The sequence below is a fragment of the Euphorbia lathyris genome, chromosome 10 (genome assembly GCF_963576675.1).
Source record: "Euphorbia lathyris chromosome 10, ddEupLath1.1, whole genome shotgun sequence".
NCBI lineage: Eukaryota > Viridiplantae > Streptophyta > Magnoliopsida > Malpighiales > Euphorbiaceae > Euphorbia > Euphorbia lathyris.
Genome location: NC_088919.1, coordinates 22,867,398 through 22,889,281, shown reverse-complemented (window position 1 = coordinate 22,889,281; position 21,884 = coordinate 22,867,398). Strand labels below are relative to the sequence as shown.

General features: G+C 34.8%; 1 protein-coding gene across 1 annotated transcript in view; it reads left to right on the top strand.

Annotated features, from left to right (window-relative positions):
• The first annotated feature begins 15,541 nt into the window (after positions 1-15,541).
• Positions 15,542-21,884, top strand: part of LOC136209529 (mediator of RNA polymerase II transcription subunit 23) — a 30,781-nt gene continuing 24,438 nt past the window's right edge. The window contains exons 1-7 of the mRNA XM_066001021.1: positions 15,542-15,821; positions 15,935-15,975; positions 16,132-16,231; positions 16,331-17,314; positions 19,791-20,025; positions 20,452-20,669; positions 20,946-21,153. Coding sequence (XP_065857093.1) covers positions 15,717-15,821; positions 15,935-15,975; positions 16,132-16,231; positions 16,331-17,314; positions 19,791-20,025; positions 20,452-20,669; positions 20,946-21,153 — 1,891 coding nt within the window. The 5' untranslated portion in view covers positions 15,542-15,716. The remainder of the gene's footprint in view (positions 15,822-15,934; positions 15,976-16,131; positions 16,232-16,330; positions 17,315-19,790; positions 20,026-20,451; positions 20,670-20,945; positions 21,154-21,884) is intronic.

Here is a 21,884-nt window from a genome sequence, read left to right as displayed (position 1 = left end):
AAAGCCTCCAAAACCTCATCTGTAAGGAAAGGACGTGTTAATGCATTTTGTTGATCTGAAGTCAGATGCAAGTCAACTGAATCAAGTATTTCTGCACAACGAACAGGATTTGTGGTAGTAAACAAGTCTGCAAAATAAGAGGTAACTATTTCCTCAAAATCTTCCTCCTTATCATGCCAAACACCATTACTATCCTGCAAATGCTTAATAGAATTTGATTTTCTTCTTGCATTCGCTTTTGAATGAAAAAATTTGGTGTTCTTGTCACCTTCCTGCAACCAAGAAATTCTAGAACGTTGTTTCCACATAACTTCTTCATCCTCTTGGAGCTTCATAATCTCTTTTGTTAAACGTGAAGCTTCCCTATCTCTGACAATAGGGCATGAATTACCTTCAGCTTCAAGGAGTTCTTTTGATAATTGCTGCAATTTTACTCCAATAAAACCAAAACAATCCCGATTCCATTGCTTTAACTGAGCTCCACAATGTTGTAATTTAACACAGACATCCTCATTAACTAAAGTTGAACTATCCCAAACATTTTGAATAACATCCCTGCAACTAGGATCACGGATCCACATCTTCTCAAATCTGAATGGTTTTTTCCTTTGAAGTCGCACACCATCCGTGTCTAACAAAATAGGCGAATGATCTGAAGCCACCCTTGCAAGAACCGAAACTATGGCATTCGGAAATAACATTTCCCATTGAACCTGACACACAACCCGATCAAGACGTTCGCGAATACAATTAACACCACGCCTTCCATTAGACCATGTAAATTTTCCGCCATAGTAACCTAAATCAAACAAATCACAATCATCCAAACAATTTCGAAAACATTGCATTGCTCGATAATTATCCATATTACCACCATCCTTCTCGTGAGAATACATAATTTCATTAAAATCCCCAAAACATACCCATGGTAAAGATTCACGAGAAAGGATATCACGCATCATATTCCAAGTACACTTTTTATTCAACGTTTCTGGCCAACCATACACCCCTGTTCCTCTCCACCAAAGCACACCCTCATCATTTTGAATACCAAAGTGAATACAATGTTGTGAAAAACCAAGAATAGATAATGGTATACCCTTATTCCAAAGGAGCAAAAGACCACCAGAACGACCAATTGAATCAACAACAAACATGTCAAAAGCATTAAATCGTCGCTTTAAACCAGACAATTCAGACCCATGCAATCGAGATTCCATTATAAAAATAATGTCAGGACAATGGCTCCTAATACACTGAGCCAAAACACGAACCGTTCGAGGATTGCCCAAACCTCGAACGTTCCAACTTAAAATTTTCATAGTGACCGGCGGGGCTGAGCATCAGCCTCCACCGATAAACATTGTTCCGTATCCATTGAACGAACACAAACCTTCTTAGAGAAACCACCCTCAGCACAAATCATATCACAACTATTATCCTGTAAAAATACCTTTCTTTTCCCATGATCCTGCTCAGTATCTACCTTTTGAACAACAGAAAAGGCTTCACCATGAGGTTTCTGAACACGTGCCTGTGCCTTCCACTTCCCTTTGCCACCCTTTCTTGAGATATTATCACTTACAAGATCATCTGTGCAAATAGTTAATGGCTTTGTGTGCATATTTTTTGTAACATGAGAAAGACCCATTATCGACGATTTGGTGGATATCAAGGAAGAAGTTGTCTGTGAGGTAGGAACACACCTGTCAACCATTTCTGTCCCGGCAGACTGAGTTGCTGCTGCCACTTGTTCAACCGACAAATAAGGTTCAATATCCCCTCCCAAATCTTTATCCTTTAAATTACCTTGACCACACTCCTTCACTAATTCCTTACTAGTTGCTTCCATATTCATAATACCACCTTTAACTTGAAAACACATGGAATCTCCTGGACTATTAGCAATTGAATGATTAGGAATAGAATTTAATTCCACTGACCCGTAAACAGCATCATCCCCATGGAAAACCATGGTTTTATTTTTGCGTCGCCGATTTTGCATATTTCCTAAAATAATGTTACTGCGACCATCAACGATAACCGATTGAATACGAAATTGGGAAGCCCTTAAACTTTGATCATACGGCCATTCAGTATCAGCAACATCGTCTTCTGGTGCCTCTTCACAATCCTCAACACCATGTCCAATTCAACCACACCAATAGCAAAAATTAGGAAGTTTTTCATATTGGAATGTAACCCATACAATAATACCTTTCCCATTTTTAACCTTCACACCACGAAGTAACGGTTGTTCCACGCTCATTCGAACACGAGCCCTCACAAAATTACTCCAAGATCCCACTCCATCACAGTCCAATTCTAAAACATCACCAACTCTTGATGCAACAGCCTTAAGTGATCCAACATAAAAAAATATAGTAAAAGTTTTATATTTTTTTCAAACAATATGTATTATTTAATTAATTTTACTAAGATCAAAAAATTAAATAATATTAAACATTACTCATTAAAAATGACTCAAGATATGGATAAATTTCTTAAAGAAGTTAGATTTAACAAAATCAATAAAAAATCAAAATTATATATGTAGGAAAAAAATAAACAAAACTATATTTTAATAATTTATGTGCATTATTGTATATAAACAATGCCAAACAAAAGAAACACATATGATGCCAAAAACAATTATTTCTTGGAAGTTTCAAGACATGAACACCATACTTGCTTTAAACTTTTCTTGTGACATATGATGCCAAAAACAATTATTTCTTGGAAATATATTTTTAATCCTAATAGTCAAATAAGTTATCATACCATATCAACCACATTAAATGCTATGGTTTTTAAATTCAATTACTAACAATCTGAAATATTTGAAAAATGCTAAAAAAAATGCAAGAATGTATGAAAGAATTATTTAATAAAAAATATAGTAAAAGTTTTATATTTTTTTTCAAACAATATGTATTATTTAATTAATTTTACTAAGATCAAAAAATTAAGTAATATTAAACATTACTCATTAAAAATGACTCAAGAAATGGACAAGCTTCTTAAATCATACCATCCACATTAAATATTAAACTATTTTGAACTCAATTAATAAAAAAATGAATAAAAATGTGTTTTTAAACATTTTTCTTGGTTATGGAATATTTGTTCATAGAGTTTGAAAAACATGTTATTGAGTTTTACAAAGTTGAAAAAACATAATGGAATTTTGTGATGTGGTTAGAAAAAAGGTACTTCTTAGGTTCCTAAAAATTTATTTATTGGGTTTTGTAAATTACATAAAATATGATGCAAGTTTTGTCAAATCATATCTATAAATTAAATGACAACTTTTATTATTACAATTTTGAATAAATTGAAAATAAAAATATAAACCTAAAAATATAAACAAATATATTAAAAACAATAAAATAGTTTCTCATTAAAAAAATATCAAAAGTGTTATGCATTCTTGGGATTATACATATATTGTTTAATTAATTGTAATAATAATAAATATTTAAAAAAAATACTAAATTAAACAAATATATATTGCTTATAAAAATATGTGATGGATTTCAAAGTGTTACATACAATAAAGTTTGAGTTTTTTTTTTTGTTTTTTTATATTTTCTATACACAACTAAATTATTAATCATATCATTTAAATTGTAACTTTATTCAAAATCTATTATTAATAAGTTGTAAAATTAAAAAAAACCTTTAAAAATGTAAAAATATATAAAAATTATCTATAAAAATGACAATAGATTTTTTTATAATAGATGCCTTGTTCATTTTGTAATTATATATATATATATATATATATTATTGAAAGAAAAAATATTTGTGATTCCAAAAAACTTGAATTTTTTGTAGTTCTAATTTTTTAAAAAGAAATGAAGATTAATATTGCTTGTATATTAATTTATTTAATAGCTAAATAAATGATCAAATTATATCAATAACATTAAATACATATTTTCTTTTTAATTCAATGATTACTAAATTATTTAAAAAATGTATTTTGGGTTGAAAAACAAACAAAAAAAATGTTCTAAAAAAATGCTTATTGAATCTGAAATTTTTATTTTAAACTTTCATTTTTATTTATTTTTCTATTTTCATAAATAAATTTGTTTTCAATCATATTAAATGATATCTTTTCTATAATTCGGTTGTTAAGAAATTTAAAAAGTAAAAAAAAAAACTCAAGAAAAGCAAGAACATATAAAAGTAAAACTGGCAAAAAAAATTATGTTTTTTTTTTTTTGATAAAAACTTAATTACTATAAATCAAATTCTAGAAGCATCCTTACAAATAGATTCCCACACACAAGACGGAGAATCCTCAATGAAAACTAATGGAGAATTAAAGTCTCGAGCCCATTTAGCCATCTTATGAGTCGATTCATTCCCCTCCCTATGAATAAAATTAAAAGTACAAAGTTCAAAACCCGAACTAAACTGTATAACATCATCATAAAGAAAATTCAAGGATGCCAGAGGAGACCGTCTTTTTAACAGTGTATCAATAACAATCTGGGCGTCAGACTCAATACAGATCCGGGTGAAAAAACAGTCATTGGCTAGTTTAAGACCTTCCATTATAGCCCATAGCTCCGCCGTTTCAATGTTTGCACACGGCTCAATTGGCAATCCAGCAGATGCAAGTACTTGTCCCTCCTCATTCCTCGCTATTACCCCGACCTTTACAATCAATCCATTTTCCCCAAAAGAAGCATCACAATTAATTTTTGTGACCCCTCGTAGAGGTGGATGCCAAACCTTGTCAGGATTAAGAGAAATAGATTCGGAATTCCGAAGAACATTTTCTTCGCAATTAACTCGCCAATCGACCATAAAATCCAATATTTTTGTTTGGAGCACCGCATCATCGATCCATTCCTCTTCGTGCACAAGTTTGTTCCTGCGAAACCAGAGCCACCACATGACACAAATAGCACGTACCAGTTCCCCAGGCCGAAGCAAATCCATACACGCCTGAATCCATGAGAGAGGATCAGCTGCAACGATTTTGTCAATCCTAAATGAAAACTCCATGTTCTTCCAGACGTGCTTATTCTCCCTACATGTTTTAATCGCGTGAAGACCATCTTCTATTGACGAGGAGCATCTTGGACATTCGGTTGAGCCACGTTTCGCAATTACAGCCCGAGTTGGAAGAATGTTTTTACAAAATTTCCACAAAAAATGACGCAGCTTCAACGGGACATCGAGGGACCAAAGACGTTTCCATAACCCTTTATTCCCTTGATAAGACGTCGAGGCCTGATTTTCCTGAGCAGCACGAACTCGTTCGGCCAAGTAATAAGCTGATTTAACCGAAAAAATTCCCGTTCTTGTTAAACCCCAGTACTGTTCGTCCGGAGGCCGACGAAAACTTAACAGAATTTTTTTAATTTCAGCAACCTCACCCGGAACAAAAAACTTAAGTAACTCTTCTCTATTCCATGCGCCATTCTCCTCTTGGATCAGATCCTTTACCAAAATCGGTTTATGATAATGCAAGTTAGTCAAGGGTCGCTTGGCATTTAGTCCAGGAACCCAATTATCCTCCCAAATTTTGATATCAGTACCAGAACCTACCCGCCACATTAGGCCCTTGCGCAATAGCTCTTTAGTATCTAAAATACCACGCCACAAATAACTTATTTTTCTCCCCCTTGATGCTTGCAGAAAAGGAGAATGAGGGAAATATTTATCCTTCAGCACCCGAGCACATAAAGAATTAGGAGACTTGAGTAACCTCCAACATTGTTTCGCCACCAAAGCTTTATTAAAAGATTTTAACCAACGAAACCCTACCCCTCCATCCTCCTTTGATTGGCACATAGCCTCCCAAGATAACCAATACAACGACCTCTTGTTTTCTGATCCACCCCACCAGAATCGACTTATCAAACGTTGGATATCTAGACAGAAAGAATCAGGAAGAATAAAACACGACATAATGTATTGGGGAATGGCCTGAATTACCGTTTTAATCAATATTTCTTTGCCTCCAACAGACAAAAGCCTTTCTTTCCAACCAGCAAGTCGACGCACAATTCTTTCCTTAATAGCCGAAAAGATAACCTTCTTTGATCTCCCAATAAGAGTAGGAAGCCCAAGGTATCTAGGCAAACCACTAGTCTCTCTTACCCCCAATGTTGTCAAAATAACTTCTTTCTGATTCCCCGAAACCCCGCTACTAAAAAATATTTCAGACTTATCAAAATTGACCAACTGACCAGAGCAACGTTCATAATCCTTGAGAATAGTAGCAATAGTCCATGCCTCCTCCAAATTAGCCTTCCCAAAAACAAGAGAGTCATCAGCAAAGAATAAATGTGTAATCCTCGGACCGTTACTGCTAAGTTTTACCCCACTTAGTCTTCCTTGAGTTTCAGCCTGTCTAATAGCAGCCGAGAGTCCCTCAGCACAAATTAAAAACAAATAAGGGGAGATGGGATCACCCTGACGAAGACCCCGTGTTGGCTGTAGATACCCCTCAAGCAAACCATTAACTCGAACAGATATAGTGACAGTTGAGATGCACATCATAATCACCTGAATGAATTTTAGAGGGAAATTCATTCTTTCCATCATAATCCTCAAAAAACTCCATTCAACCCTATCATAAGCTTTGCTCATATCAAGTTTCAAAGCAAAATTACCATTCTTCCGTCTTATCATACCTTTCATGCTATGGAAAGCCTCAAAAACGATAATAGCATTGTTAGTAATAAGTCTTCCAGGCACAAAAGCAGATTGTGAATCATGGATAATGCTTGCTAAAACTTTTTTTAACCGATTAGCCAAGGTCTTAGATATCATTTTATAGAGCACGTTACACAGAGCAATGGGACGCAGATCTTTCACCACCTCAGGATTTTTATTTTTAGGAATTAATGCAATAATAGTATGATTTACTGTTTCAGGCATAATTCCCGTATTGAGGCATTGCAACACCACCTTAATCACATCTTCACCAATCAAATCCCAATAAAAACAATAAAAGTTACCTGACATCCCATCAGGACCTAGAGCTTTTGATGGATGGATTTGGTGTAAGGCATGAATCACTTCTTCCCGAGTAAAAGGTTCACTTAGCTCCTCCCTCTAGTCCTCACTCAACCTAGAATCCACCGCCTGAGCAAACTCAACATCACCACTCGAAGAGGAAGAGATAAATAAATCACCAAAATAGTTTGTAATAACCTCCGCAACCTGTGCCTGACCAGATACCCACTCACCATTGGAATTCTTAATCCCGTGAATGGTGTTATTTCTCCTCCTAGCCGATGCTTTTGCATGGAAATATGCCGTATTGCGGTCACTAGATTTAAGCCACTCAGTTCGAGATCTTTGTTTCCACATAACTTCCTCCTTTTCCAACAGCTGGTTTAGCTGTACTCCCAATTCCTTCTCATGGCCCCGCTGATTAGGATCCACCTTCCTCTGAATAGCCTCAATCTGACCCTTAACCTCGCGAATCTGATGATTTATAGACTTGAATTCATTACGGTTCCACTCCGCTAAGTCACGCCCCACAGCTTTCAGCCTGCTAGTTAAAAGGAAGCCCTCATTCGCCGTAGCCCTCCAACGATCGATGATAATTCTTCGACATCCCGGGTCCCCGATCCACATATTTTCGAATCTGAACTGAGCTTGTCGCCTACCATATGTCGAACAAACCGCCACCGTATTAATCAAAATTGGATTGTGGTCAGAACATATTCAAGTTAAAGTAGTGATTGCCGCTTCCGGGAAAAGATTATGCCAGGATGGTGATGCAACAAAACGATCCAGGACCTCCCATATTGCCTCCTCACCCGCTCTACGGTTATACCATGTGAATTCCATTGCTGCATTCTCAAAGGGAATAAGATTATTATCAACCAGACACTCACGAAATGCAGCCATTGAATTATCATCCCGTGATCGTCCTCCTCTCTTCTCAGAACTCCATAAAATCTCATTAAAATCACCAAAAGCGAGAAGAGGAAGCGAATCAAGGTTGCAAATATAATCCATAAGCTCCCACGTGTTCCTTTTTAATTGGGCTTCAGGCCACCCATAAATCCCCACACCACGCCATTCCAAATTGAAATGTTTTACCAAAAAATAAATACAATGTCGTGAGTACCGATTGATAGTTACATCAATCTCTTTTTTCCATCCTAATATCAAGCCCCCACTCAGACCAACCGCATCCACAAAGAATATATTATAAGCTTGTACCTCCTTCTGAAAATAGTTGCACTCATTCTTCCTTAATCTAGTCTCCATAAGAAAGAATATATCCGGACAATACTCTCTCAAAACTTTTTTGAGAGCACGGAACGTCCAGGCATTGCCCAATCCTTGGACGTTCCAACTTAATAGTTTCATGGCGCAGAGTGGGGCCCCTTAGCGGCCTCCACCCTCTGGTCCATAGTAAGTAACCGTTTATAATTACTTGTATCCACATTCATCTCCACCCCTTCCATATCTGTGTACTGTCGTTTCTGTTTTAAAACATCTCGATGATCCTTTGTCGTAACATTAGCAAAATCAGATTTGCTGGCAATAGCCCTTGCCAACCTCTTCATTTTAACTCTACGAAGTTGGGCCTGCTTTTGTATCGTAGCCACACCCATTGAAAACTCCACTTCATCATCAATCTGCTTTGCCCGGCTAATGTTTGGATTAGAAGACTCACAGCTCTTATCAATTGCAGCATTGCTTACATGAGGTTGCACCTGATCTGCATCCTTAACAGTAATAGGAGCACAACAAACCGAAGTCGCACCTTCAGCGTCATTTTCCTGATTATTCCTTTGGAATAACCCTCTCTGAATACTTGAGCTTTTTTCCCCTTTGCTTTTGTCCAGACTCCACTTTCCTTCATCTGATTTTGACTTATAACCACATTCCACCTTGCGAATCCTAACCGGTGAGGCCCGTAATGAGGGATCATATTGCCAATCCCCCTCTCTTTCCTTAGAGTCAATCTCGCAATCTTCATGAACGTGACCGATCACGCCACAGTTGTAATAGAAATTTGGAAGTTTCTCGTAGCGGCATCGAACCCATTTTTCCACACCTCCTACATTCAATTTAACACCCCTTAACATAGGTTTGGTAATATCCACATCCACCCTAACACGAATAAAAGGAGAAAACTTCATTTTATTCTCATCCAGACATACCACTTTACCCACACGTCTTGCAATTTTAATTATGGTATCATCTGCACGACATGATAACAGAATGTCATAGAAACGAATCCAAAAGCTGCATAGAGAAAAATCCAAATCTGATAGACTTTCAACTCCCTCGATAGCCTTTATAACGACAAGGTTCCTGTCATAGTGCCAAGGAGACTCATGAAGAACCCGCTCACGATCCCTATATGATTGGAATTCAATCATGAACAGGTTCTCATCACAATCACTACAACTAAAACCCTTATTGGTCCGCCAAATGTTATGGAAAGCATTAGTCAGTGCTTTAATATTCAGAGGCTTTGCTGAAATTAATTTTCCAGCCAAAGTCAGGGATCGATGCTCATTACCGGAGAGGCCAGCCGTAATTTCAACCGCAACACTTTCCTCCTCCGTTAACTTTAGGTTTTTCATCAAACCGTCCACCGCTTTAGCCATCAAAAATCAATGAAATAAACCTAATATCAATTTGCCTAAATTGGACCCAACCCAGAAAATTGAGGAATTAAAAATCCTAATCCACCAACACCGCCTCACCTATACCCATACACCACCACTTCATCCATAAGCCAATCAAATTTACATAAAAGAAATCCCATAGATCTATCAAAAAAGAACCAGAACAAAGATTTGGGAGAAAAAACAAAAAATTATATAATAAAACCAAAACAGCCACCACCGCCTCAATTTAGTCAATCACCGCTCAACTCTTCCACCGCTTCACATAAAACCACCGGCGACAGAACCCGACACTACAAACCGATCAATAGAAGAGAAAACCAAAAGGCGAGATTTGGGAAAATAAAACCTAAACACCCACCGCCTCAGCCAAATCCACCACCGCTTTACAGAAAACCACCAGAGAATAAATCCGACACCACCGCAAACGATAAATAGAAGAGAAAACCAAAAAGGCCTAAACCCTAGCAGAGCAGGCGAAACCACACAAGGGGCAATAAAAAAAAATTATGTTTGAATTATTTATTTTTCAATTATATACTATTAACTATGTTAATTTTTTTTATTGTTTGTATGATTGAAAAAAATGCTTGCTTTAAAATAAATTAAATTCAATTATTAAATATATATCTGTTTAAATACAATCCACATTAAATATCAAACTATTTTAAATTCAATTATTAAAAAATAAATAAATAATATAATTTTAAACTTTTTCCTTGATTGTGGAATATTTATTTATTAAGTTCCAAAAACATGTAATTGAGTTTTTATACACAACTAAATTATTAAATCATATCAATTAAATTGAATCCTAACTTTATTTAGAATCCATTATTAATAAGTTGTACATTAAGAAAAAAACTTTAAAAATGCAATAATATATTAAATTTTTATAATAATAGATTTTTTTTGTAATAAATACCTTATTCATTTTGTAGTTATATATATATATATTATTAATTATTTTCACTAATAACAAAAAAAAAACAATAACAATTTTTTCTTTTTATTAGTAAAAATAAAAATATGTATGACTTTAATGAAAATAAACAAGTAAAATGAAATAAGGTGACAAAATAACCTCTAAGGTTTAGAGCCAACATAAGGTCTAAAATGATGCAATTTGATCTATAACGACAGTGAAAATAATTTTACCCCTTATATTAATAAATTGAATCAATTACAGAAACTATTATAATAAACAAATGTTTTTTTCTCTATTCTGCACCATTTACATAAACATTGTTTATAAAAAAAAGTAAAGGATAAGATACCAAAATAGGACTATGGTTTTGGGGAAATATTAATTTAGGTTCAACGTACAAAATAGCACCAGTATTAAAAAAGGTATCAATTTAGACATCGAGAACAGAGTGGACGCGTCATTCCTATTACTCCATTAAGTTTTAATTTCTCCCTCCACATACAATTGAAAGAACTTAATGGAATAATATAAACGTCGTGAATCATTCCATTTTCGAGGCCCAAATTGGACCCCTTTTTTTAACGTTAACCCTATATTGGTGCTATTTTGTATGTTTAGCCTAAATTGATACTTCACTAAAAAACGTAGACATATTTTGATACCTTATTATAAAAAATAATAAATTTTATGATTTGATAATAGAGTTGAAAAACAATATCTTTAATTTGGAAAAAAAAAACATGTGATTTAATAAAACAAATAACTGAATAACTCTATAATCTTATTCATCAATCAAATTGACAATCTTAAAACCTTTTAGAGTAAAAATTGCATATTCAACATTATATGACCTCCCATGGATGCTTTACTTTAGGAAAATTATGAAATTTACCTATAAAAAAATGTGTCGACTTGCTTATCATAGCAGAGGCAGCATTAGAGTTCATTTTTTATCAAATAGTTTGCTGCTCATTCAGTAAATGATAACAATTTCAGCCAAAAGCAGTAAAAATGTAACTTTTTTAACAGAATTTCATTATCCAGCTCACCTGGTTCTGGTTGAACTGCTACTTCCTCGACGGAGCTGCGCATTTGTGTCTACATTTCCAAGCAGGCTTGCATTGCTTTTTCTCAGCTCATACATTTCCCACTGAAGTTGCTCCATCTTCCCTCTCAAATCCGTTTCCTGAGATTGTAACCGTGTGTTATCAATTACTTCTCAAAACATGATTGAAAACTTCTTAAGTATTTGTGAAAATAATTAGCCAAACTCACGATTGATGGATAGAGAAACACTTGCACCTCCTGATGAAGAATGGAGGTCTCAGATCGCAGAGATTGTTGTGAAACTTGTTCAAAATCATAACCACTAACTTTTGATACCATGAACTGTATGCAGTTTGGGGATTTTCCAATCATTCTTCTACTGCTTGTTCGTCTTGATTCAGATATTGTTCATCTTCTACACACTCTTCCTCATCATCATCTCCGTCTTCTTCATCATCTTCTCGGTTATCAAAGTTATATACATTCCAATGTTTTTGACGAAGAATATTAAGACCTCCGTGGAACTCTGGGAAATCGATGGTACCATTTCCATTAGCATCAACCTCATTTATCATGTCTTGTAGCTCTGCTTCAATTGGGTTATGACCCAATGATCGCATCACAATCTCCAGTTCCTTAGTAGTGATACAGCCTGATGAAAGGAAATACATTATTTCATGAAACAATTCCATTAAAACGCGAATGGCAAAATATCCAACGAAACCAAGTACATCATCGACGTTAGAACAGAAATCCCAAACATTTGGTTTTCGCAATATAAACATGAAAAGGCAATAATTTCATAAAAAAAAATTGTACAGTGAATTGGGGCACATATGCAAATCTGGCAATAATATTTTTTCATATAAAACAGAAAAACCAAAATAGAGAAGCACTCATAATCAGAAGTGTTGAGATGTTCCTATCCATGGTAACAAAAATTCCATAACTTTCAATCATTGTTTCTAACCTGATCCTAGCTTGAAATATTCTATATTCTTTATTCTTATCTTGAAATAAGGGATAAGATATCAAAATAGGATTATGGTTTTGGAGAAGTATTAATTTAGGCTCCACGTACAAAATAGCACCAATGTGGGGCTAACGTTAAAAAAGGTATCAATTTAGAGACTGAGAACAGAATAGACACGGCATTCCTATTACTCCGTTAAGTTTTGTTTTCTCCCTCCACGTACAATTGGAAGAACTTAATGAAATAATATAAACATCATGAATCATTCCATTTTCCATTAGCTTATTTCCTCCCATTTTACCCCTATGATGTAATTCTAACTTGTAATCCTATAAGGGCTTTTGGGTCTTTTCTTATCTAGTTTAGGGAGGTATTTAAGCCACAGTTTTTGTAAGGATGAGCAACTTTTTTATGAATCAAATACAAATTTCCTCATTGGAAGCAAAGTTTTTCAACCTTTTGAATTATTTCCTACTAGTTTAGCTAGTGAAAAGATCATTTTTTGTTGGTTTAATATCAAAACCATCATTATTATGAGGAATCCATATCAATATCTCTTACCTTTGAAATTTAAACAACGTTTACCTTCTATCTTGCCAAGTTGGGAAATGAATCTTTTAATATATTGAGTTTAGTTTGTGGCTAGAAAAGGTTCACGAAGCACCTTGTTATCTGTGGTAAGATACATACATGGACTACATTGTATTGACATTAGAAACAATAGAACCAATTGGCATGTTTAATTCACCTCCAGAGCTTTAAGTTTATGTGTTAAATATATAGCCCTATTCCTGTTAGGATCTCAATTTTCTTCTCTATATATATGAGTTATGTTCAAAAACCTTAGGTGTGTTAGCTCAGAAGGCACAATGATATCAATATAGTTTTTTTTTGTTCAATTTCTGGAGTAATTAGCATAAATACCAAGGCTTGGAAAATGTTAAAACTTATACTATTTATGAGCATTTAATTAAGAGTTCATTATTAATAAAAAATTAATTTTAATATAATTGAATATTATTTAATTTAATGAAGCTAGGTACTTATACACAAGAAATAAGAATAAAATAAATTACCTTTAACTAATATTTAACATATCTTATAACTTATGTTCTCTAAAACATCAACTAAATCATATGTGTTGAATGGGCTAAGTCTGATACTAATAATTATCATTACTGATGTGGATGGGTGTTGTAAATTCTGATGTTTTGAAGAATCTCGTCTAAAGCTGGGATATGATAAGGCAAATGACTCGCGATGGTACATAAAGAATCATCATCTCTCATTTTTAAGGCGATGTGCTACCTTATAATTCATCATAAAAGAATAGTAGCATAATTGAAACAAAGTATTTTAATTAATTAGCATCAGAATGAAATTTAGTCACCACATATTCATATATAATACAAATTTCATTTATTCTCACTCCATCATTTTCAATTGCTATCTTCTTTCATTTTCTTTTTAGGCGGGCTTATTAATTTTTATTTCATGTTAGTGTCTTACTTTGATACAATGTAATTTGACTTCTTTTGGATCACATCTGGGACTTTATCGACAGATCTTGGCCCTGAAGGTTTGCGATGATTGGCTTCACAATGCCTAATGAGAGATTAAGTAGAATCATGATGAAGACCTTTCCATTTCTTAAGAGATCTAGACTCATCGAGGCGATGTGGGATGTCTAAAAGGTGTTTGTGAGTGATAATGCTTTCAGGGTATATAATTGAATACTATGTGCTTAGATCGCCCCTTGTTGACATCATGTTGAGATTCTTCTGACTAGTCTCTCTTCCTAGGGCAAGTGCGGACGATATGATGTTCGGTCGAACATGCAATAAAGTCATGCCTATTTACATGTTTGTTAACCTCCATTGCCTCTTGAAGCTCTGCTTATACAACCTTTATTTGCATGACATGCTTAGATCGGAGAACATTCATGGCCTCCTGGATGGAACCTATATTGTATTTATTTGTGATTTCATCCATGAATCTGCGGTGTTCATGGTTAAGAGATCTCAGACATTCCTCGGTTTTTTGATCTAATGCCGATGTGATAAGTATAAGCTCCAATAGATTATCACTTGCATCAACTAGACCTCGATTTCTGACTGGAGGAGTTGAAGAAGTAGGAATATCAGAAGGTGGTTGAATGACAAGCTAGATGACGAAGCTTCTCATTTGAGTAATATCACACTTTTGTTCAGTGCGCTCATCACACCACTTGATGTCGTCAAACTCCAATGTAAGCTTGATAGACTACTCTTAATACTTGAAATGAGATTAGAAAATAGGCAGAGGAGGGGTCAAAATCCGACGTCCGTGCTATGATGTTTAAGTTAGTAGAGATATTGAGATTTAATAACTTTCTAGTAAAGTAGAGTAATAAAGAAGTTGTACGTATTCTCTAACATTAAGATTAAGATGCCTATTTATAGAAGCTAAGAGGGGTATCCTATAATTTAATACGTGACAGTATTTTAGTGACCTACATATCTGAAGTATCTTTTGGGATTGCTTCCTCATTCCGTAAATTCCCGCATAATATAGGAAACATGAACATATATTAGACCTACGTATATATCTTTTGAGGGAATATTACTAATTTATCCATATGTATCATGCTATCTCTTTTCGAGACTTTCAAGATTTAAATATTTTTTTTCACTTAATGCATGAGATTATTATTTACTTTAGTCAATTGGCTGAAATCGGTACGAAAATAAATTACTAGCTTTTAACTGTAAATAGATATGTTTAGGTTTTTCTTTCTTTCCAAAATTGATCTCTTAGATTGACAAATTAGAATACCTTTTTTTTATTATAAAATAAAGTTGATAGGCTAAAGTATAAAAATGACTAAAGTTGGAGCAGTATTAATGTAATTTACATTGAATTGAAATGACATGTCATTTGCTTAAATATGGTTTGTGAGAAAGACTTGTTGCAGAGTAGAACAAAAGCTCTTCATTTTTGTTTATAAAAAAGAAAAAGAAAAAAAATGCTCACTTAGAAAGAATTTCAGAGGCGGAACTGGAAACACAAACCATACCATAGCCGGCAGTATCAGTCATCAGTGGTCGGGTCTTAGCAGTTTCTCAAAACCTGAAATCATATGAACTGAAGAAGCGAAATAATGGATCAAAGCCAGCGAACAATTGCAGCAGCAACAACAGCTTCCCGGGGTTATCAACACCCGGCTCGAGTTGCTATTGTCGATCTCTTTAATGTCTATTTAGGAGTAAATTTCCTGGCACTTATCTCCTCTTATCCTCTTCATTTTACCTTCGTTTTCTCTGACTCTCCAAATTATTACTGTAATTTCTTAAAATCGATTTTGGGATTTGCTCGCAGAGAAGTAGCCGTCAAAAAGATGATTCAGCCCGCGAACCACCGTGAGTTTATTCATGCAGTTGTTGGATTTTATGATCAACTAATGGACTTCTTATTTTATTTTGTTTTAGTATAAATTTCTCCTGATAGCATGCTAGCTTTTGCTGCTTGCTTCCGTTTGATGGTTGTTAAAATTAACTTCAAAATGCCCTACTTAGGAACAAGGCACAAAAGCGGGTGCTTGCTATTAACAGAGACCTGCCTCCTCGAAATGAGCAATTCCTTATAGATTTTGAGCAGCTTCAGAGCCAATTTTCGGTAGGTTTTATAATGTTCAATTCTACAGTTCGTATTTTAATATAGTTTGTCATAAATTAGAACTTGTATATTAATAGCATTTTATATTACGTAACTCAGGACCAAGATCAGCTGCGATATGTCACAGAATCTGTGCTTATATATCTGGTTGTTCAGTGTTGTAGTCATGCCCCACGGGCTGAATTCCTTCTATTTTCTTTACGGAGCTTATGCAGCATAGGATACATTAACTGGGATACTTTCTTGCCATCTCTTCTTTCTTCTGTATCATCTGCGGAAATTTCTGCAGGTCAGGCTGCTCAGGCAATGCCTTCTATATCACCTATGAATTTGTCACAATCTGGGATTCCTGCCTCTTCGAATGCTGTTCCAAGTGCATCCAACTTTCAGCCTTCTAATCCTACATCCCCAATGCCTTCAGTTCATGGTATTGGCTCTCCTGCTCAATCAGCAATTGAACAATCACCTTTGGCAACTATGTCTCCTGCTAAATCATCTGATATTTCTGGTAATGGGCACCAGTCTACAGCACGGGTCAGCTTATCTATGAGGGATAATGCCATAAGCAGCTTACGCCAGTTATGCTGCCAGATTATTTTAACTGGTCTTGAGTTTGATTTAAAGCCAGCGACTCATTCTGACATTTTCCATCATATGTTGAATTGGATGGTAAATTGGGATCAAAGACAGCATGGAGTTGATGAATCTGAGGGTATGAAATCTTCAAGACCTGACAAAGCTCTAATGGAGTGGCTTCACAGTTGTCTGGATGTCATCTGGTTGCTGGTGGATGAGAAAAAGTACAGAGTGCCCTTTTATGAATTATTGCGCAGCGGGTTGCAGTTTATAGAAAACATACCGGATGATGAAGCTTTGTTTACACTTATCTTGGAGATCCATAGGAGGCGCGATATGATGGCTATGCACATGCAAATGTTAGATCAACACCTTCATTGTCCCACATTTGGCACTCATCGAATTGTGTCTCAAACAACCCCTAACATTTCAGTCGAAGCAGTAGCAAATTTGCGTTATTCACCAATCACGTATCCAAGTGTGCTTGGAGAACCATTGCATGGAGAGGTAATGAATGACTTCCAGAAGTACTTGTTATATACTCTGGATGAGCTTGCTTGATTGTTTTGAGACAGTATGATGGTCAGTGGCATTGCTGTAGAGATACATCCCTTGATTTATTTATTTTTTGTAATTGTGACATTTTTTTTTCCTCCTGACTAGAGCTTGTAAAATGCAGGTACTTACCTGCTTATTCTATCACTATTTGTGCTGAAGGTAATGCCTATGGATTGCCTTGTAGATAGACTTTGGTCAGCATATTTACAATCCCAAAGTTTCCTTTCATTTTTCCAGCATAAATGTGGCATGTTTAGTTGTGAGGATTAGTCATTTATCTCCCCGTCATATCTGTTAGGAGTTTTTTTTTTCATTCTTATAGGTTGGGAGTCTATTTTCCTTTGTGACATTGAGCTAGATATGGATCTCCCTGAAAATATATATGGCCTTTTTTTTTTAAAATGTTAAAGTGCTTATATATAGAGGCTTGCACCAATTGCCAGTTGCCTTATCACCCACAATTTTTTCTTCCATTTGTTTCCTTGTCTATCAGTGTAATGAAAAATTAATTAGAAGGGAACTATAAGGTAAATTGATTGATATTTTAAGTTGTGGAAGGCTGCAAAAAACTACAAATTTGTAAGATTCTGAATACGATAACCTTTTTCTTAGATATACATATGCTTCACGCTATAGATGAATGCTTAACTGATGGCTGCAATTTATTCTCAACCACAAAATTTCACATCGCTTCAAGTCTGCTTATAGTTGAAAAAAATTATTGCTACTTTTTCTTTTGTTAATTTTTGAAACAAGTGATTATGTTTCTCCTTTTATCCTTTACAGTGAGCTGAACTTTAAAAAATAAAAACAAATAAGGAAAGCTTGATCTTGGAAATGTAGGAGTTTTTATTTCAAAAATTTCTCTATCTGGAATTTTACTGCTGTAGCTTTAGACTTTTAGTATTAACAAAATTGGATGTAGATTGATTCACAGAGATTTGACCAGCATTATTGTGATTCCAAACTGGGTCTTGCTCTTATCTTGACTTAGGGTTGAAATTGGCTATACCTGGTCTTGCACGAATTCTAAGGTTTAATATCAGATAGATCGTAGAAAGTTTTGACTTCAAACAGCTAAATGGAGGAAAATCTTCCATTTAGGTGACTTAAAGTGATCTGGGATTGAGGCTCAGGCTCAGTTAAATTGATTTATGCACTGTAGCATTTTTGGTTGCTTTGATGAGCTAAGTTGCTTGAGTGGATGCATATGTATGATTGTTTCTGGACAGTTCAATATCAAGTCACCTTGGTGATTTGTCTATTTGCACAAGTGAACAGTTGCATAATGCAAGATTAGCTGGGACATGCCTCTAGTAACATTCATATAATAGGAAAAAGAGAGAATGAGCTGATAAGTTTATTTTGAGGAGATCTTTTATTTATTTTGTTTTTTGTATAGCTCTCTGGTTTCTTTTGAAAAACTTTGATTGAAAGTATCCAAAATGTGTAATCCCAATTATCTTTATCTTGGAAATTAGGTCTAACAGCATTTTATCTTTTAGTTCCTTCTACTTAACTTAATATGCAGGAGAGCATGGTTGATGATTTCATTTAATGTAGTCTGAAGTTTTGTTCCTTGCAACCTTGGATAATAACATGTTAAAAATGATGCTTCCCTAAGTTCTCAGCATATTGCACTTATCAAACAAGGGAAATAAGTTCTTACTGTTGGTTTCCTCTGATTGACTATATGGTTAACTTGGGTACTCTTTTCTGTTTGTACATGTGCATGTTGCTTGTTCATTGATAATTACAATTTACAAGCATACATTATTTTGATGTATATTTTCGAATAGCATTTCTATGTGTTTTGACATTTGGCCTGGAAGGTATTTTATGCATTATTAAAATGCAGATGACAAATGTGGTTTATCTTTTCAAATAGGAATATTTATATCGGGGGCATGGCGGAGAGCCTGCACCCGTATCCCTCACCTAGGCCCCGGTGAGGGATGGATGCTGGACGAATCCCGCATCGACCCCTCGGTTTACAAACATGTTCACAGGTCGTTCACTTTTCAGGGTTTGGATGATGCCTGTTACGTTTATGTGAGTTTCCGGAGTTTTTTTTTTTTTTTAAATTTCTTGTGCTGTCTTTGGCAGATCAAATGCTCCTGACATTCTCCCTAGTTGACTTGCAAAGTAGAACTTAAACCAGTTAGATTCTTCCTGAAATGGCTTCAGAATACAAATTTGATTATGAATTTATGGTATTTGGTTTCAGCTACTGTTTTAGGAAAATAAAGTTGACTTGATAACTTGTAGTGGGATTTACAGATTTAAATCTGCATTCAATGTGTATAAGTTCCTGTACCCTTCTCTTTTATTTCTTATTTTTTCTGCTGTTCTAGGATTCTACTAAAGCCTAAATAATTGTTGCTTGTGATTGTGTAATTATTAAACAATTTTTGTTTTTACATAGGATCTTGCAAGTTCTATTCAGAGGGGAAGTTTGGATTGGGAAAGAGCTTTGCGTTGTATAAGACATGCTCTTCGCACTACTCCATCACCTGATTGGTGGAAGCGTGTGCTCCTTGTGGCTCCTTCGTATAGAAATCCTGCTCATGGGCCCACTCCTGGTGCTGTGTTCACTTCCAGCATGATTTGTGAAGCAACTATTGATAGAATTGCTGAACTATTGAAGTTAACAAATTCAGGCAAATATCTCGTCTATTTGATTTTGCTTTATATCTTTATATGATGTATTCAATGATTATTGACTTTCTCTTCCATAATGTTATCTATTTGGTCGATTATTTAACGACATTCCATATTTCTTATGCTGCCCACCTTTTAGACCCCATTTTATTGTTTGAACATATTGTTCTCATGTTCTGACAATGCAGTTAGGCAAGCTGTGGCATGTAATACAGGAGTGCATAGTTAGTAGCTTGTCTGTCATGGTAGTTGGTCTTTGCAAATAGATAAAGCTGCTCTTCTTATTTTTCCTACCATTTTTAGGAATTATAACAATTTTGTTGATTTCTTTGATTCAGCTAGTTTACTTAATCAACTAATTCAGTGAATGTACTTTGAGCCAACCCTCGTAACCTTTTGTTGTTGATTTTGTTCTTGTACTGCAGAAGTAAATTGTTGGCAGGAGTGGCTCGTCTTCTCTGACATATTCTTTTTCCTTGTGAAGAGTGGCTGTATTGATTTTGTTGATTTTGTGGATAAGCTAGTTTCACGTCTCACAGAAGGTGATCAGCAAATTCTTCGCACAAATCATGTGACTTGGTTGCTTGCGCAAGTTATTCGAGTTGAGCTTGTGATAAATGCTTTAAACTCAGATGCTCGAAAGGTTGTTTTTAAGCGTAAAATCTGATGCCTTTGAACTTTGACCATATACTCATGCATTTTCTTTCATTACTTCCATTGTATATTTGACGACAGAACTTTTCCTTATTCAAGTTATTTATACAAGCGTTACCATCTCTTGTGGCATTTATCTGACATGTAACTTAACTGTGACAATATACTCATGCATTTTCATCTATTGTGGCATTTAACTGTAGAAAGTGATTCATTGTTATTTTTTTATTTCACATGGGAACCTTCATTGAAATTCTGCTCTCAGGTAGAGACAACTAGAAAGATAATATCATTTCATAGAGAAGATCGAAGTTCAGATCCTAATAATGCTCAGAGCATCTTGCTTGATTTTATTAGCAGTTGTCAAAACTTAAGAATTTGGTCATTGAACACATCAACAAGAGAATGTTTAAATAACGAGCAACTTCAGAAGGGAAAGCAAATAGATGAATGGTGGAGAACGGTGACTAAAGGTAAACTTGTTTTTCAATGTAATCTCATCGTACCTTTTCTTCGGTTTGTGATTAGTTTAGTAAATTGTTGGTAAATATACAGCACGCTAACTTATTTTTCTTTTATACTTCACATGATGATTATTGTGGCATTATATTCGTGGTGATTCTTATCACTTGTATTGACATAGTGTGTATGCATCTACATTTTTTTAATGGCTATTTATTTTGTCAGCATTTTTACCAGAACAAAAAATACATGTGTGTATATATATATATATATATATGAAGGCAATAGGCAAAGAGGTAAGAGATACAACTAGACGACTAGATAGCCTCTTCTAAAAGCCTAATAGGAAGAAATAAAAATATTATAATACTGAAGTCTTTTGGTACTTGTTACATAATAATTCAGTGTAATAAATATAAGCATGCCTAAATCAACTAAAGCATGCTTAGGCTGCTATAGGACTGTTATAGGCTGTTGTGGGTCTACAATGTCTCTTTGATTGAAGGAGAACCTTGTATATATATAGTGTATTGCTCTTAAGTAAAATGTATCAATATAGCCTCTTAACCTACATGGTATCCCATGGATTTCTCTCTATTTCCATGGTCTGTAACATGGTATCAGAGCCTTGTTTTGGTTTCTGGATTGAGATTCTAGAATTTGGTTTTGGCTTTATAAGCAGAATTTCTGGGTTTGTATTTTTGGGTTGTTTCTTTCAGCATTGTTGTCTGCCTTGTGAGCA